General features: G+C 33.0%; 1 protein-coding gene across 1 annotated transcript in view; it reads right to left on the reverse strand.

The window, feature by feature from the left end:
• LOC148948239 (semaphorin-1A-like) overlaps positions 1–17,672 on the reverse strand; it is a 418,473-nt gene that overhangs the window by 8,573 nt on the left and 392,228 nt on the right. The window contains exons 10-12 of the mRNA XM_089094665.1: positions 15,816–15,935; positions 9,692–9,825; positions 5,367–5,564 (exon numbers count right to left, since the gene is read on the reverse strand). Coding sequence (XP_088950791.1) covers positions 5,367–5,564; positions 9,692–9,825; positions 15,816–15,935 — 452 coding nt within the window. The remainder of the gene's footprint in view (positions 1–5,366; positions 5,565–9,691; positions 9,826–15,815; positions 15,936–17,672) is intronic.

A 17,672-nucleotide genomic window follows, 5' to 3' on the forward strand; every position in this document is an offset into this window, starting at 1 on the left:
TATAACGTTTGCATGGATAACATTGCAAGGATAAAATCGTGGATAATAAAATCATGGATAAAATTAATCTTTTTTCACCAAAAAATTCCCATTATGTTGATACTGAAAGAATCAAAATCGGAGGTATTTTCTTCTGCATGTTTCACAGCAACTAGAATAAATACGGATTTGTGCATATCATCTCGCGTCGCTATTCTCTGTCCTGTTTTTCTGTCCAAAAAATTCACTGTTTAGCACTAGATAGCTAGTGCCTGAGAGATTGAGGGATGTCAGTGATTGTGCCCTGAGCACTATCGGTTAAAATTCCCTCATCTTGCTAAATACCCCCAAGGAGTTAAAAAAAAGTATTTATCCAATTGTTTTGTGTTAACAGGTAAATCTATATGTTCGCTCAATATAGTCAGTTACATTTCTTATTCTGGCATTCCTAGTTTCTCGCAGTGGCACCGATTCACGAAAATGTAGGGGGGGGGGCAAGGAATTTTCGATTTTTTATGAAGATTTAATCGTTGTTGCAGCGGTCATGATCTTTCAGTGCCCCACTAGCTGCGGAAAAGAGGAAACGGAAAAATGCTTTCGATGCAGAATATCGAGGTTGCAGTCACTTTCTTTGTTTTTCAACCGAGCAAACCGAGGTCTGGGAGGGACAGTTGCCCCCCCCGCATCATATTTATGTTTTGATATCATGTTTTGATCATATTTATCGCCCCTCCCTTGATATCATGTTTTGATCATATTTATAGCCCCTCCCTTGATATCATGTTTTGATCATATTTATCGCCCCTCCCTTGATATCATGTTTTGATCATATTTATCGCCCCCTCCCTTGATATCATGTTTTGATCATATTTATCGCCCCCTCCCTTGATATCATGTTTTGATCATATTTATCGCCCCCTCCCTTGATATCATGTTTTGATCATATTTATAGCCCCTCCCTTGATATCATGTTTTGATCATATTTATCGCCCCTCCCTTGATATAATGTTTTGATCATATTTATCGCCCCCTCCCTTGATATCATTTTTTTATCATATTTAGAGCCCCTCCCTTGATATCATGTTTTGATCATATTTATCGCCCCTCCCTTTATATCATGTTTTGATCATATTTTTCGCCCCTCCCTTGATATCAGTTTTTGTTCATATTTATCGCCCCTCCCTTGATATCATTTTTTGATCATATTTATCGCCCCTCCCTTGATATCATGTTTTGATCATATTTATCGCCCCTCCCTTGATATCATGTTTTGATCATATTTATCGCCCCTCCCTTGATATCATGTTTTGATCATATTTATCGCCCCCTCCCTTGATATCATGTTTTGATCATATTTATCGCCCCTCCCTTGATATCATGTTTTGATCATATTTATCGCCCCTCCCTTGATATCATTTTTTGATCATATTTATCGCCCCCTCCCTTGATATCATGTTTTGATCATATTTATCGCCCCTCCCTTGATATCATGTTTTGATCATATTTATCGCCCCTCCCTTGATATAATGTTTTGATCATATTTATCGGCCCCTCCCTTGATATCATGTTTTGATCATTTTTTTCGCCCCCTCCCTTGATATCATGTTTTGATCATATTTATCGCCCCCTCCCTTGATATCATGTTTTGATCATATTTATCGCCCCCTCCCTTGATATCATGTTTTGATCATATTTATCGCCCCCTCCCTTGATATCATGTTTTGATCATATTTATCGCCCTCTCCCTTGATATCATGTTTTGATAATTTTTATCGTGGTCAGTAAAGAACAAAATTTCAGGGCTACTACTATTGATACTTCTACTCTTACAATTTCACTAAATCAAAAGAGTTTAAGTGTATCCACGTTGTCAAAGAGCATAGATACAATCTTTGGGAATGATATTAAGTTTTATTTTCCACGTCAACTTCAGAAGCTGTAAAATTAAATTAAAAAATACTGTTTGACTCAGGATTAAAAATTAGTGTTTTTAAAGAAAAAAAAAATAGAATTAGAATTCTTTAGGAAAGAAGAGGAGATAAAATAATGAGTTGTAACTATTGTTTAGATTAGCCTTAATAATAAAATGTTATTTTGGAAACAGGAGGTTTGCCGGTCTATATATTCACCTATGTGACTCCTACGATGATTAACAGATTTAGATATAAATAAATAAAAGATGTAAATTTAGAAAAGATGTAGATGTAGCTAAGGATGCAGATAAATAAAAGATGTAGATGTAGAAAAGATGTAGATGAAGATAAATAAAAAAGAGAGTAAAACATATTTCGTTTAAATATTAACTGTATGAGGCTTCTCCATTATGTAAAAGATGTAAATTTAGAAAAGATGTAGATGTAGCTAAGGATGCAGATAAATAAAATATGTAGCTGTAGAAAAGATGTAGATGAAGATAAATAAAAAAGAGAGTGAAACATATTTCGTTTAAATATTAACTGTATGAGGCTTCTCCATTATGTAAAAGATGTAAATTTAGAAAAGATGTAGATGTAGCTAAGGATGCAGATAAATAAAAGATGTAGATGTAGAAAAGATGTAGATGAAGATAAATAAAAAAGAGAGTGAAACATATTTCGTTTAAATATTAACTGTATGAGGCTTCTCCATTATGTACAGATGTTCTTTAGGCATTTAAAAGGCATTGTTAACCAGCCTCAATTTTTAGCCTCATTTTATTAACTTGTCTTCCAAAAATCGAATAATTACTGGAAAATATGGTACCTGGGGTAAGGGGGGGGGGTGGGGAGTCAAATACCCTCAGACATTTTGAAATGCTTCAGTTTAAAAGTAAAACAAACTTATTAACGGAAGTCAAACTGAAGATAGTTTTTCCATACATTTAAAAAAACGATAAATTTAATTGGACACCCCTCAAAAATTACCCTTCCCCATCGATAAAAAATCTTGACAAAAAAATGTAGCGGTTTCATCCTAACAAAAAGCCTGACAAGTCAGGAAAAATAAACAGCGGGATTAAGTAGAGAGATAAACTTATTTTCAAGTTTTTATTAATGAAAAGAAACAGGCGAAATCATTATTTTTAATAGGTTGAATACCATAGCAACGCCAAAATTGGATCCGATGTATCTCTATAGTAAAAGACAAGAAACTTAATGAGACGGGATGAACTGTTTTGAAAACCAGCTTAATACTTTGGCTAATAATCACAATAAGGGGTTTTCACTTCACAAAAACGTAGGGGGGGGGGGGTAAATACATTTTTCAGAATATAGGAGAGAATTTTGTTTTTAGTTGCTTTCAAAGAGAAAACAAAAAATTGGGGTTTTTAATGGAAATACAAAAGGAATTTTCAAAATCTAAGGCAGAATTTAGGGCGGGGGAGGAATATTAATTAGCTTTCCTGCCCTCCACCTCCTAACTGATGCCCCTGTTCACAATTGTTGTACCGTATTGAAAAAGAACTTTGATAGACCATTTTTGCTGAATAGATATGAATGTTCAATTAGCCTACTAGAAACAATAATAAGAGATAATTACTATTTCTAATCAAGAAAACTTTGTTTTCTGAGGCAAAAAAAGTATGCAGATTCCTTTGTAATTACTGCTGTTGCTGGATGGAAAAAGAATGTAGGAGAATTCATTTTAATGAACACTCTGTGAGAAATACAAGTTAGATTATAAAGAGTTATAATCTAAAATTTTAAAAAGTTATAATAGAAGTTATTATAAAAACATAACAAGATTATAGAAAGTTAGGCGATTATTACTCATTGACATTGGTGCACATATTTTTGCATATAAATATCAGAGAGGGGCTGAGACGTTCCTATCGTGAAACACGAGAGCGACCAAACTAGAAAGGCTTGTATCCGAAACTAACTTTAATTAGAGCTAGAAAACTCGGCTGTGATAATTAAAAGAGCGACCGTTTTTGTCACTTTTCAGGAGAGCCAAAAATGGAAAAAAGTTTGTCGGCTGTAGTCATTTTGAAGGATGAGGTTGATGGAGATAAAGGGAACATATTCTAAACCAACTTTTTATGCTCTTTTTATTTATATAAATTAAATTCATGTATTCAGAGCATATTCAAAATGACTACATTTTATGGCGCATGTCTACTTTTTCCTTGACAAAAAAGGAGACAAGTAAAGGTCCCCATGTTATAACTCCATAAAATAATCCTTTTCTGTTATTCTGAATTGCGAGGAGACTTGATAAAAAAGAGACATACCCCACTTAGATGCTTATGTCTCTTTTTATCTTCGTAACGGCGCGAGATAGGACACTTCTGACTGCACCATTTGATACCTTGTGCCGAATTTACCCATCACACATACATGACTCATTTTTAACACCCTTTTAATGGGTGTTAAAAATGTCACCCTAATGTTAAAATGTTAAAAATATGTCACCCTTTTAATCATCACAGCCAAACTTCTCCCCATATTAGAAAAGTTTTAAAGAAAAAAACTTAACCCTTTGGCTAATAATCATTATTGTTGGATTTAAAAACAACATTACAATAAGTGGTCACAATGCTATGCCCTTTTGCCGCGTAGCCATTAATCTCCGATCCCTAGACACAAGGATACAAAATAGTTACTATTTCTAATGGACCAAACTGTTTTCTTTGAGAAAAAAAAAAATCAGTTTGCAGAGCTCTTTGTAATTATTATTGCTGTTGCATAGAAAAAGAAAGTGGGAGAATTCATTTTAATGAATACTCTAGTGAAAAACACACTTGCCTAAATCGTTTCTCCGAAATAATTAACTGGAGATAGAAACTTTGTGGTTAAAAAGTATAACTAAGGAAAAGGCAAATTAATTTCAGTGAAGTAAAGATCTATTTTTAGCCGCCTCACAAAAGGTACCTTATACAGCCTATTCAGTAAATATACAGTTAACCCTCCAACCAGAAAACAGATTACCATCACCATACAACTATCTACCATGATTCCGAGTGATGAACTTGAAGATATTATTTTGATAGCTGAAAAGATATATATATATATATATATATATATATATATATATATATATATATATATATATATATATATATATATATATATATATATATATATATATATATATATATATATATATATATATATATATATATATATATATATATATATATATATATATATATATATATATATATATATATATATATATATATATATATATATATATATATATATATATATACATATACATACATAATATATATATATATACATATATATATATATATATATATATATATATATATATATATATATATATATATACATATAATACATATATAAATTATATCTTTCAAAATCTGTTCAATAAATACTCTATAATTAATTATTATAATTATTTATATATATATACAAAAAAAAAAAAAAAAAGATTACCCTCATCATATGGCTCTCTACCATGATTGTGGCTGATGACCTTAACCATGTCATCATTACGCATTAACTCTTTTGCATTTCTATTTGATGATTTTTTAACATCATGGCTCACAATCGACGGCTCAGCCACACTAGACGATGGCACAAATGGCGGATGATTGGCATTTTCTTTTGACGGCAATCTGGATTGGACTTTACCTGAAATGAATTAAAAATTAAAGAAATTATTAGAACCTAACTCTACATCACAGCTTCTATCATAAGCTATCCCCCATCTTCCCCCGAGAAAAAAAAAATACATAGATGGACCCTTGAAGCAAGTGTTATATTACTTTAGAAATCAACTGAATGACAATACCTTTGACAAAAGTGGTTTTACAAGACAATAAAGACTCTTGTTGTCTATTTATTGAAGGCCAAGAATACAGTATAGTAAACGGAACAAGAATAAAAAAGAATGAAAGATACGAAATGTTTACCTAAAAGTATGAAAAGAGATCGATAAACACGTGAAATACTTTTTGCTGCGAAAATGTTTGCTTCATCCTTGATAGGTCCTATTGTAGAAATTTGCCCCTCTGTTTTGTATCCCATCAGTAGCTACAAGCATTTACGTATAAAAAAATAAGAAAATCTAAAGACGTGATGCTGTGTAAAGTGGTTTCATATCTTTCCCGGCTTACTTACCAACAAGGTTTCAAACCATCGAAGGTACCTCCACTTCAATTTCGTAGAAACTAACATAGATCTTAACATATTTTTTCAAATTCCAAAAATTCATTCGTTCGTCCCATCCCTGAATACTATTTGGTATCCCATGACTAGCTTCAGCCATTTACACATTGAGAAAACCCCATTGCGTGGTAATAAGAAGGTTCTATATCTTATCTATCAACAACGATTCAAACGTAAAATTTGTCTCATTTCAATTTCGTAGAAACTAACATGGATCGTAACATATTTTTTCACTTTCCAAAAATTCATTCGTTCGTCCCATCCCTGAATACTATTTGGTATCCCATGACTAGCTTCAGCCATTTACGCATCTATAAAATCCAAAGACGTGCTACTAGGATGCATATCTATACCGGCAGTGGCGTCGTTAGGAGGGGCCCGGCAGTTGCCCCCAATATTTTGGATAAAACCATTATTATATAGCCCATGCCTCTTTACTGTCCAGATGTGAACCCCTTTCACCCCCCCCCCCCCAATAAAAATGCTGGAGCTACGCCCCTGTATACCGGCTTGCCTATCAACAATATTTGATACGTTTAAAACTGCCTTCTCTTAAATTTCGTAGGAGCACAAACATGACCTACTAGGGTTTGATCTACATGTTCTACTAGAAACCAGGGGTTCTACTTCTACAGATTTGCCCGCAGATTTACGAAACTTGATTGTCTATGGAAAAAAGAACGCAGTTCCGGAATCTAAGGTCTACCAACAGAAAAAGCGGAATCTTATTGAAAATGGCATATTCACCAGAGAATTCTGCAACAAATTTTAATTTTCAGTTCGATGTCAACAGGTCGTCATTCCCAAATATGGTAAGATCTAATCTGTGACCTTTTTCGTCTGTGGTATTGGGCATTGATGCTTTTTGTTATAAGGGTTTTGGACAAAACCCTTACAAAAAAGATACTTTTGGAGAGCCAAGTTTTTCAAATTTTGAAATTCAGTTCAAAATTTAAGTTTCAAATTTTGAAATTCAAAATTCAAATTTTGAAACTGTGAACGAAAAGAAGAGAAAACATGCCAGGTTTTTGCAGTCATATACTTAGATCATGTGACTTTTGTTGCACCAAGCGAATTACGGAAAATCCTACCGAATCCAATACACCATCTACGGGTTTTCTAGAGAATATCTACGAAGTTTAACGGATTTAAAGGAGCTAGTAGAAACACTGATCATAACATTTATTTTTGTCAGTTTGCAACTGCTCTTCAACCCAACATCGTCAGTATAAACTTACCAGGGATGGAATTTGCTAATACAATTAAAACTTAGAAATCGAATTAGAATATAGTTAAATGTAAGAATTGCAGGTAAATTGAAGCAATGCACTCTTAGGAATGAGGAAAATAGGTACTTATGGTTTTTTTAAAGTTGTTTTCATTATTTTTTGGGGTTTACAACAATAATAATAATAATTTATTTTTGCCCTCTGTCGATACATTACAAAAAAGCACTAAAGTAATACAAACAAGGAAAAAAAACCCACAAATAATGAACGATTATACAGTAAAGAGACCAACATCTAAAGAAGAAAGACAAACAAATAGACACTTAAATCAACACTAAGACACAGGACCTATCAGTCTACCCAACCGTATATAATAGATGGTTTAAGCGAAAATTCAGATATTTTCTTACACCGGTCTTCAAAGCGAACTGATAATTCATCCATCTTAACAAACATATCGAAAACATGGTATTTTTTACTAATGTACGTGTTCCGAAACCACAGAGGGATACAATACAATAGCATACCGGTACAACTGGACCCTAATTTTTTTTTTTTTTTTTATCAGTTATAGAGAAAACATTCCAAAACGGAAGTATAAACAATGCGAGAATTTAGTTCTTTAGTTCTCAAGAATTCAGTTCTTTCTGCACTTGTAAGGGGGAGAATTAACCAAATTCTTTTGGTATCTGAGGTTATGCAACAGAAATAATAACAAAACATAAATTACTGTTAATTATAATTGCCTTCTGGAACGCACCCTTCGATTTTCGAAGAAACAATTTTCCCAGCCTGGAAGACAAAATAAACTAGAAAATTACTATTGATCCCCGACATTGTTGAGAGTTACGGTGCCACGGTAAGTACTTCAAGTGACTTTGGAACACTTCATCTAAGTGCTATTCTTCTTAATTAAGTTGAGGAAAACGACAAAAGGGATTACGATTAATATTGGGAGATAGAAGGGAGACCAAAATAAAAAAGAAATGTGTATTTCCTTAATTTATGCTGTTCTGGAGAAAATTTGCGAAAGTTATGATAACCCGAGTTGTAATGATTCAAAAGGTTTAAAACCTTAGAGAAATACCCTGGACATGATGCATATAGACATATATTATTGAAATTGGCTCATACTTAAGACAAGACTAGTAGGGATTGGCAGTTTACATTCTTGGAAAACTTTGTTTTTCATTAATTGAATTTGGACAAAAGTTACCCCTACAGCCTAGCCTATTTAAAAAAAAATTATTACGCTTCGCAACACTTGTCTTAGATTAAATATGTTCTAGAGTATGTCTATAATTTATATATTTCGTTCAAACTTCAACATCCTGTGTCCAAGATAGGGCTCAACTAATTACTATATTTAAATATTCAGTATTGTTTTATAACTAAAATATTCAAGCTAGTCGCATTTTTATTAAGAAAACTCAGAGAAATTCAATGGCGTAATTTTAGGTGGGACAATATATTGCGCAGTGATTTAACTGATGAAGTATTGATTAGCTGTCTGACTACTGAGTATATTATCCTATATATACCTGTATAATTTGTTAATAACCACAACACTCAGCTCTAAAAGAATGGTTTGACTTTATACAGTGAGAACCTGAAGCAACCCTACCATTCAAGTATTTCTCGAAATACTGTCAGTCCATTTCCAGTTCTCACAAGAGCGTATTTTTTTATGCCGGTCTTCCAAGAGGCTCTGCCGCTAGTCTAGAAGCTGTACACTGTAATATTAATTATGTATAATTGTAATTGTTATGGGCAAAATGTAGCTCCATTGCCTGCCTAAAAGCGAATAAAGAGATATTATGACAACTTTTGAGGTTGATTGGTCGTGAAGCACTGTCACGGTAAATGGCACTTACTGTCATTTTTATATCATGGTCAGACACATTTCCTGTCAAGGAAGTATTTTTCTGTTGCTTACTCAAATTTGTCTCGGAGAAAAGATAGCCATCGCCATCTAGAGTTATGCAGTTAATAATTACAGATACCGAAGAGTACCCAACCGGGTACCTGAGGCCCAATTTAAGAGAGAACCGTTTTAAGAGTCTATAGGTCAGATCACTTTTCCCTGGATCTGCTCCACATTTCAACTGGATATTTCCATGAAGCAATTTGCCCAATAAGATAAATAACTGATACTTAGTCTAAGGTGCTTAAAATTTCGGGAGTACCCCAGCAAAAGAAAAGGCCTTATTCATATAGGAAATGATAAAGAAAATATAGGAACATGAGGATATGACTACTTTATCTATATCTATATATCTGTATCTATATAAATTATCTTTATCTATATTATCAATATAGGAAATCAGGGTATCGTACATTGTGTAATAGATGTATACTTACTATCGGGACACGAGGGATGAACTCCAGTCTGTACACTTTGGAGGTAGGCTATAGGCTGTGCTGAATTGTATGAGACACATTTACTTTTTCTTTTGTCCCACGCGCAGTACGGATCTTGAAGTGCAACGCATTCACTAAAAGAAATTGAAAGAAAGAAAGGTTTTAATTTCTATCCTCTTAGCTAAAATATTTAGTTCTGCATCCAAGGGGTCCAAGACCCATCCCAAATCTCTAAAAGATAACTACTGCTGTAGTGGTCTATCTGATTGATTACTACGTGGCAACAACATCAAGAGGTACAATTTATAAGCTTTATTCTCATTCTTCTAAGAACATTTTTTTAGTTGATAAAAAAATAACTAATAAAACACGTTTATTAAGAGAGCAATGAAGAGAAAAAAGAAAAGAGTTAAGAAACGCATAGTTATTATTTTCCAAGAAAAATTATAAAGGCTCTAAAGCTTTGAATTCCATATAAATAATCAAATGAATATATTTCAGTTAGTTCATTCATGCCTTCGCCCTTATACATTTTGGCCAGATATTTATATTTGGCTAAACATATATATATATATATATATATATATATATATATATATATATATATATATATATATATATATATATATATATATATATATATATATATATATATGTATGTATGTATGTATGTATGTATGTATGTATGTATGTATGTATGTATGTATGTATGTATGTATGTATGTATGTATGTGTCTATGTATGTATGTGTCTATGTATGTATGTGTCTATGTATGTATGTATATATATATATATATATATATATATATATATATATATATATATATATATATATATATATATATATATATATATATATATATATATATATATATATATATATATATATATATATATATATATATATATATATACATATATATATATATATATATATAAATATATATACATATATATATACATATATATATAAAAAAAAAAAAAAAAAAAAAAAAAAAAATATATATATATGTATTTATAGCTAAATATATTTTTGTTGCATCCTCATTCAACCTTGTCACGTGGATAGACCAAGTTCATTAAGTGACTCATAAATAAAAGAATTGGCACTACATTTAGCGTTATAGGGCATTTCTTATAAGCTCTGTTTTTATATTTATGCGAAGGTTTGATTTGGTTTGTCTATAAACTTTTTAGCCCCACGAACGATAAATAATAAAGTTAAGCTGGCTAGAAGTAAAGAGAAGATAAAAAAGAGTTAAGAAACACACTTATTCTTTTCTTGGGAAATACTTTATTAACAAATGCTGGTCTAAAGCCACTAACTAAATATAGTGCTAATATAATCCATTACTAAGCCTGTTAATCTCTAATTCTGTCATAATATTTCAAAGTAATTCAATAAACAGATTTCAGTTCCTCACTTTTTCTGTTCCTATATTTTATGTGACATTTCTTTTTGTATTTAACCGCTTATTTAATTTACTTTGTTGTTTTACTCTTGCTATCTTTGTTCAGTCTCGTCGGACGGATAGAGCAAACTCGTTACATTGATGAGTAAAACGACTTCAAGGAATTCGCAATTGGAGAACTGACCTATAAGTATACGTATAAATCTATAAATACAGCAGGGTAAATAATCCTACTTGCTAATGACTTGTGGCTCCAAGTTTCAAACCGACCAGTAACCAAAGGTTTGTTTCCCAACTTAGCCCCATATCCTCCTCAGCTCCCACAACGAAAGGTTTCATCTTTTTGACCCAAAGAGCGATCCCTGAAATTTTCGAGCCAATAGCACACGCAACATCAAATTCTCCATTTTTTCCCAATATAAAACCTATGCGTAAACAAAAGGCAATTGGCATTTACGGTTCTTACCCCAGGGGCATGTATTTACCGAACTAGATCATGTATTTGTAGGTTAAAAAATCTAGAAAGTGAGTTAAAAATATGATTTTATAAGTCTAAGGGCATACTAAAGAGACCTAAAGGATTTGAAATGACGTATGTATGAAGAGTTTTTTTTATTTTTTTTTTCCCTTTTTTTGGCCCTTCTTTTCACCGGCTGGAGATAAGAAGCAACTAATCTGTTGCTTTTCAAATCTGTACAGATTTTCACGTGGTAGGTCTGTTTGATATGATTTTTTGTGAATATTGGTCTTTAATAAAAATGAATTTCTCTCTCTAATCAAACAGAGGAATAAAAAAGATATTTTACCCTCCAATCACCTTAGACCCAGAAAAATGGCAAACAAACTTTCAAATTTTTAATGAAAAAAAAAAACTCTTTGAAGTTTCTACGATCATCCCTTCCATACGAAGTGACCGAGAAAAATAATACATCAAAGACGCATAGGCCTTTACTTTTTGCAGTATATCTGAATAAAGGGTAAACAATTGCTTCTCGAAAAATGGTTTCTTTAAAAAAGGTAAAGGCACAAAATACGGCATTGGATTTTACAGTCCCTACCGGCGGTGCTGATCTCTGTTTCTTGGCCCTTCAGCCATGAAGTGCAATTTGTTGGGGGCCAACCATCCTGTGCTTTCACACACCCTTCCTGTTTACCTTCCCCAGATTTCTCCGAGGACCCATTTAGAGCTGGGTCGACTCTGGCTGAGCTTTCAGTCACGCCACTGACCCTCGTCCCAAACCAAATAATTGGGTATACTGGGATTCGAACCCTCGCCCTTTCGAACAAAAAACCCTAAATCCCGCGCACCAATCCGAACGTTTAATATGTCTTAAATATTTACTCAAATTCATATAGCAGGCCAATTAGAATGAATGGAATGAAGATTTAGATAACTCTCAGTAGTATAGCAAGTAATAACCATCGAATTGTCACGCTTTTTACCTTGAGCACTTTTAAAATATTAAATAATATTTAGGCCAATTATGGTAAATATAGCAGGTCGCACCCTTTTTATCACTGCTACCGTAAACAGTTTTAGCGTCAGTCCAAAGAGGTCATACTCAAGACCAGAAAATAGTTGCATCCAAGACGAGAGTAGCTATACAGTCACTAGTTCCTCAAGGTCACTATCGTCTTTAAATCTTGCAACACGATTTAGCAGCCCTCTCCCCCACTCACGCTAAAATATCGATTAATTACAAATAAAATCCCTTATAATGTTATCCCAAACAAGCTTTTCTCCCACACATACCAATGAATAAATCCCAGTTGAGAGCCCCACCCTAAAGATCACGAATGCATTCCACCTTAGTCTACCTCTCCAAGATTTAAAGAAGAGTCAAATCAAAGCTTAATTAGAAAATTTAAAAACGTTTCTAGATATTTTCATTTCAGTTCAAATGAACTCTCTCTCGATATTCTCCGACCAAAGGTTTGGTACGATCATCCCTAGAATAAAGCAAGGAGACATCTGTACTATCTCATTGCTAATCATGGAAAAATTTGATGTCTCTCGTTGTTCAAGATCGGGGACTATAAGCCTCCAGTTAAGGGTTTTGAAAATGGGGTTTTCACTGGTGTACTTTGTATTTCAATTTGGCATTATTTTGAGGGGTGTTTGGCTCTTTTTCAATATTTTCAGAATATACATTTCGTAATCGTACATTAGTGTTCACATAATCCGATGGAAATTATGATTTTGAAGATGGTGTTTTATCACAAATATTTGTCATCAAAATATTCCTCTAAAACGATCGTATTTATATTTCAGTTGCTATGGACCGGGAATCGCTTTTTGCTGATGCCTCTTGTTACAAATATTGGAAAAAAAACTTTTCTTTTTTTTAATTTTTATTTAAAAATTCACTTATCAAGAAGAATATGGCTTTGACCTTTAAAAAATCATACTCTAAACCCAAGTTTCGTACCTTTACTAAGTCCTATTTATACTGCCTAGGGTTATTGATATTCACTGTTCAATTTTGGTTTTATCACACCTCTGAGAATATTACAAAATATTACGAGAGGACATTAGGATTCAACCAAGCATTATCGATTTTTCTTCGTATTTCTTTTCCCCTGTAAAGCTGAACAATTGGAGGAGAAAATAAATTGCACTTTAGTATTCATCAAAACTAGTCGCATAAACTTTTCAAATAATCGGCAAAAAGTGGATAGAGTAACCCCTCCTTCTCTTGATAAACAGAAGATAGAATTGGCTGTGTATTTGAAGAAAGAAATGTAAAGGATACTGAATTTATTTGCAAAAAAAGGTAATTGCTAAGTTGAAGCAGATTTTTTATTTTCTTATTTGAAACAGAAACAAAATTTTTCGAAAGAAATGAGCTTACTAGCGAAACTTACAGAGTCACATCATTGACCCCCGTTACAAACTAATGACACCAGGACTCGAACTCCTGTCCTTCGGATTTCAAGTCTAGCACTCTAACCACTTGGCTAGGACGACTCGAGCTGAAAAGTTACTTGCTTAGTTGAAGCAGATTTTCAATTTTCTTATTTGAAGCGGAAACACAAAAATTTTCGATGGAAACACCCGCAATAGAATAGCATAATCGAGAACCTCGATATTAAGTCAGAGCGACTCTTCAATAAAAGCACTGTCAAAAAAAAAATTCTAGAATTCTACGTACTCATCCTCTTCCCTATCTCTAAGTAATACCCTCCTTGCATTTCGAAAGAGATTCCTTTTTTTGCATGCTAATCAATGGTCTGCGTAGCGCAGGTACCGATCTCCTGACTTTTTGCCTTCGGCCTGGAGTGCGACTTGTTGTTGGGGGCAAATCTTCCGACAACATCAATTTAAGGAACGTTGAGATGGGAAAGGGTCCAGGTTCAGATAACAGTGACTTCTCTACTTCTTTTGCAGCAGGTTGTTGCAACTTTGATATATTTGCATCTTTTTTTAGGTCACAAAAGTTAATATCAATTTTCTGTATTTTTTCCTCAATTAGCTGAAGAAAATAAATTCCATTAAGGAACTCTCAAATAACAGTCCCACAAACTTTCCAGATAATTTTGCCAAAACTTGGTTTTGCAAGAAGTCAGAAACAAATATAGCTTAATAAAATTATGAATAGGACAACCAGAAACGTTGTAATTTAATTTGCTCAACTTGCTAAACTTTCACAATTTTGGAACCTCAATTAGTAAAGCCTTCTTCTGCATTAGGACTGCGATAGGAATTATTAAAATTACATATTAATGGATCTAAAATCAGATGTTTGGCCATATTTTGGGTCAAATTTACTTGAATTAGAAAATTAAATGTTTCCAAGTTAAAAAGAGGCGATACCTAAGAACAAACATTGGACGGGGATGGGTGTAATAAGTAGGCGAAATTGAAAAGTATATATATATATATGATGTGCTCTTACTGATTGCAGTGTAGTATTCTTTTAACTAAAAAAAAATATGATGGATGTTTGGCCATATTTTGGGTCAGGTTTACTTGGAGTAGACAATAGAATGTTTCAAGGTAAAAATGGCAATACCTAATAACATGCTTCACAGTGGAAGGTGGGGGGGAGTGTATTGGGTAGGTCAAAACTGAGAAGTAACAGCTATATGACGTGCATATAGCTGTTACCGTGTAGTATTTTTTTGAATAAAAATATAAGGAACTAAAACATATTGGTATAATGTATTATTACTATAACTACAGCTACTTGTAAAGTTATTATATTGAAAACAGGCTAACCTCATCCTAGGATATACCCGTCCTAGGATAGATAATAGACGTGGTCATCAAGAAATGAAAAGAATCATTTTTATACAACTCTGAAAAAGTTATGCCAGCTTTGCCTCTCACAGAGACTATATATCTTGGCTTTATTCTAATTAGCCACTATTTGGGCATATTTTGCTCTGATTTATTTGAATTAGAAAAAAAAATCTTTCCAGTTTAATAAAAATGCCTAGAAACAAGTTTTACGGTAGAAAGGGGGGAGGTACTAGGTAGGCAAAAACTGAGAATTATATATATGACGAGCTTGCGACGATTAGAATGCTGATCAAAATATTTTTGATGAAATTAATATGTTAAAATTCTTAACGCTGGGTTCGCAACCGTGTTTTCCTTCAAAATGAATAAATTATATGTTTTCATAAGATATCGTTTTTTGGTACAAGAGAAAGGGATTATCAATGTGCAAGCTTATTCGCAATATTAATGGTGAAAAAAAGAAGCTAACCTGCAAGTTCTTATTTTATCTGTGTAACATCTTTGGAGTTTTAAAGACACAATTTCATCATTAGCCATTACAATCAAGCGACCACTTTCCATGCTAATAGTGCCATCTGCATTCCGTCTCCTAAAAAAAAAGAATCCATTCAAGCCTTAAAAAAGTTTTACTGAAATATTTGACGTTATGTCCTTGTGTCATAGTCTTCTTCTCAAAATCACAGGCCAAAGGAGAATCTATGGAAAAGACGACTTTGGGATAACCTCAGAAAACGACTTTTCTAACCAATGGAAACTCTTTACTGGGATATTTATGAAAATGAGAAGTTTTTTAACAAAGAGAAGTTATGAGCTATTTTGGAATAATAATAGTAAAAAAAAATCCGTCCCAACTGTTAAGGTGTAAGGTTTGTGGTGCTGTTTGGGGACTGTGATATAGATAGTTTTTTTTTTTATTGTTTTGTTATGTTAGTGTATTTTTGCCACCCCCTTGGACAAGTTTTTACTTCTTGGGGTTGCCACTAAAATGATGTTAAATTGTTTGTTTAGAATGAATCTCACTCTCTCTCTCAAAACTGATTTCCTCATAAATATGTTTTGTCTTATAATCATGGATACTGAAAGCTCAAAAGCAGCAACTCAGGTCATACCCTTGACATAACAAACATAAACATGGCATAACATCTTGACATGACATAACAAAAAAGAAATAATAAAGAGTAATATACATCTCCAAAACATATTTTTGATTTTCTTTAAATATATTTGCTTCTCTAGTTAGAAGGAAAAACATTCACAGTATCTGAACGAAGATATGAACGAACGAACTGGATAAAAACAAACAAAACGGAAAGCGAACAAGAAACCAAACAACACAGAAAACCATCAAATACAACAAGCCGTATAGAAACAAATAAAATCTGCTAATTTTTTATTTGTTCGGACGACCATCACGGAAAACCATAAAAAAACAAACAAGCAAAAAAAAACTGCTAATTTTTGATTTGTTTTGACTTGTACGTCTAAGTCGTGTTTTTTGGTTTCTAGGTTTGCTTTCCATTTGTTTCCTTCACATTTTCTTTCATATAGTATTTCCTTCTTACTTTTTCCTTTTAGCGTGTTCCCTTCTTACTTTTTCTTAAGAGTGCTAAAGGTTGTCCTTTCGAAGCATCCTTTTTGTTTCATCCAGTAACTTCATTAACTTTGAAAAAACCGATTCTTGCTTTTCTCCTTTTTTTATTTCATTTGAATTTATAAAATGATCTACTTTGGGTGTCTCAAATTTTAAATATTATATAGACCGAGAGAAAAAAAATTCAGATAAATATAAAGGTAGGAGGTAAGCTGATAGGCTTCATGTCAAAAAAGGGCAAGCAAGGGCTGGCGTAAAAGGGCAAGGACCACCTGAAGAAAGGAAGGCCCTATTTGTTAAGCTTAATTAAACATCGGAGGTTCATCGATAAGAAGGTTCTGGTAACAGAATTTACCGAAGCAATAATTATTACAATTACGGTATCTAAAAAATGTTACAAATAAGCCTCATGGCCTTTTCAATCGACAAGGCCATGAGGCTACGCCAAAGGCCTGAGGTTTTTGATTCCGCCTTGGCTCAACATGTGTATGAGAGTCCACACCATTTCATTTTGTTTGATGAAACCTCCATTGTTGCCCCCGTTAAACGTCTCACGCAAGTTTTCAGGGAGGCAGTTGAAATAAAAAATCACCAAAAGGTAGCTCTCAATAGAGACACTGGAGAAACTTTTAGAAGTCCCATTTATGACGAAATAATTAGTTCTGATCGTTTTTACATACATCCACAAAATTATATTGTGCAATCAAATAAAATATCTGATGATAATCTAACTGG

Source organism: Artemia sp. Qi Xiang Cuo, chromosome 9, assembly GCF_049724085.1.
Source record: "Artemia sp. Qi Xiang Cuo chromosome 9, ASM4972408v1, whole genome shotgun sequence".
NCBI classification, from domain to species: Eukaryota; Metazoa; Arthropoda; class Branchiopoda; order Anostraca; family Artemiidae; genus Artemia; species Artemia sp. Qi Xiang Cuo.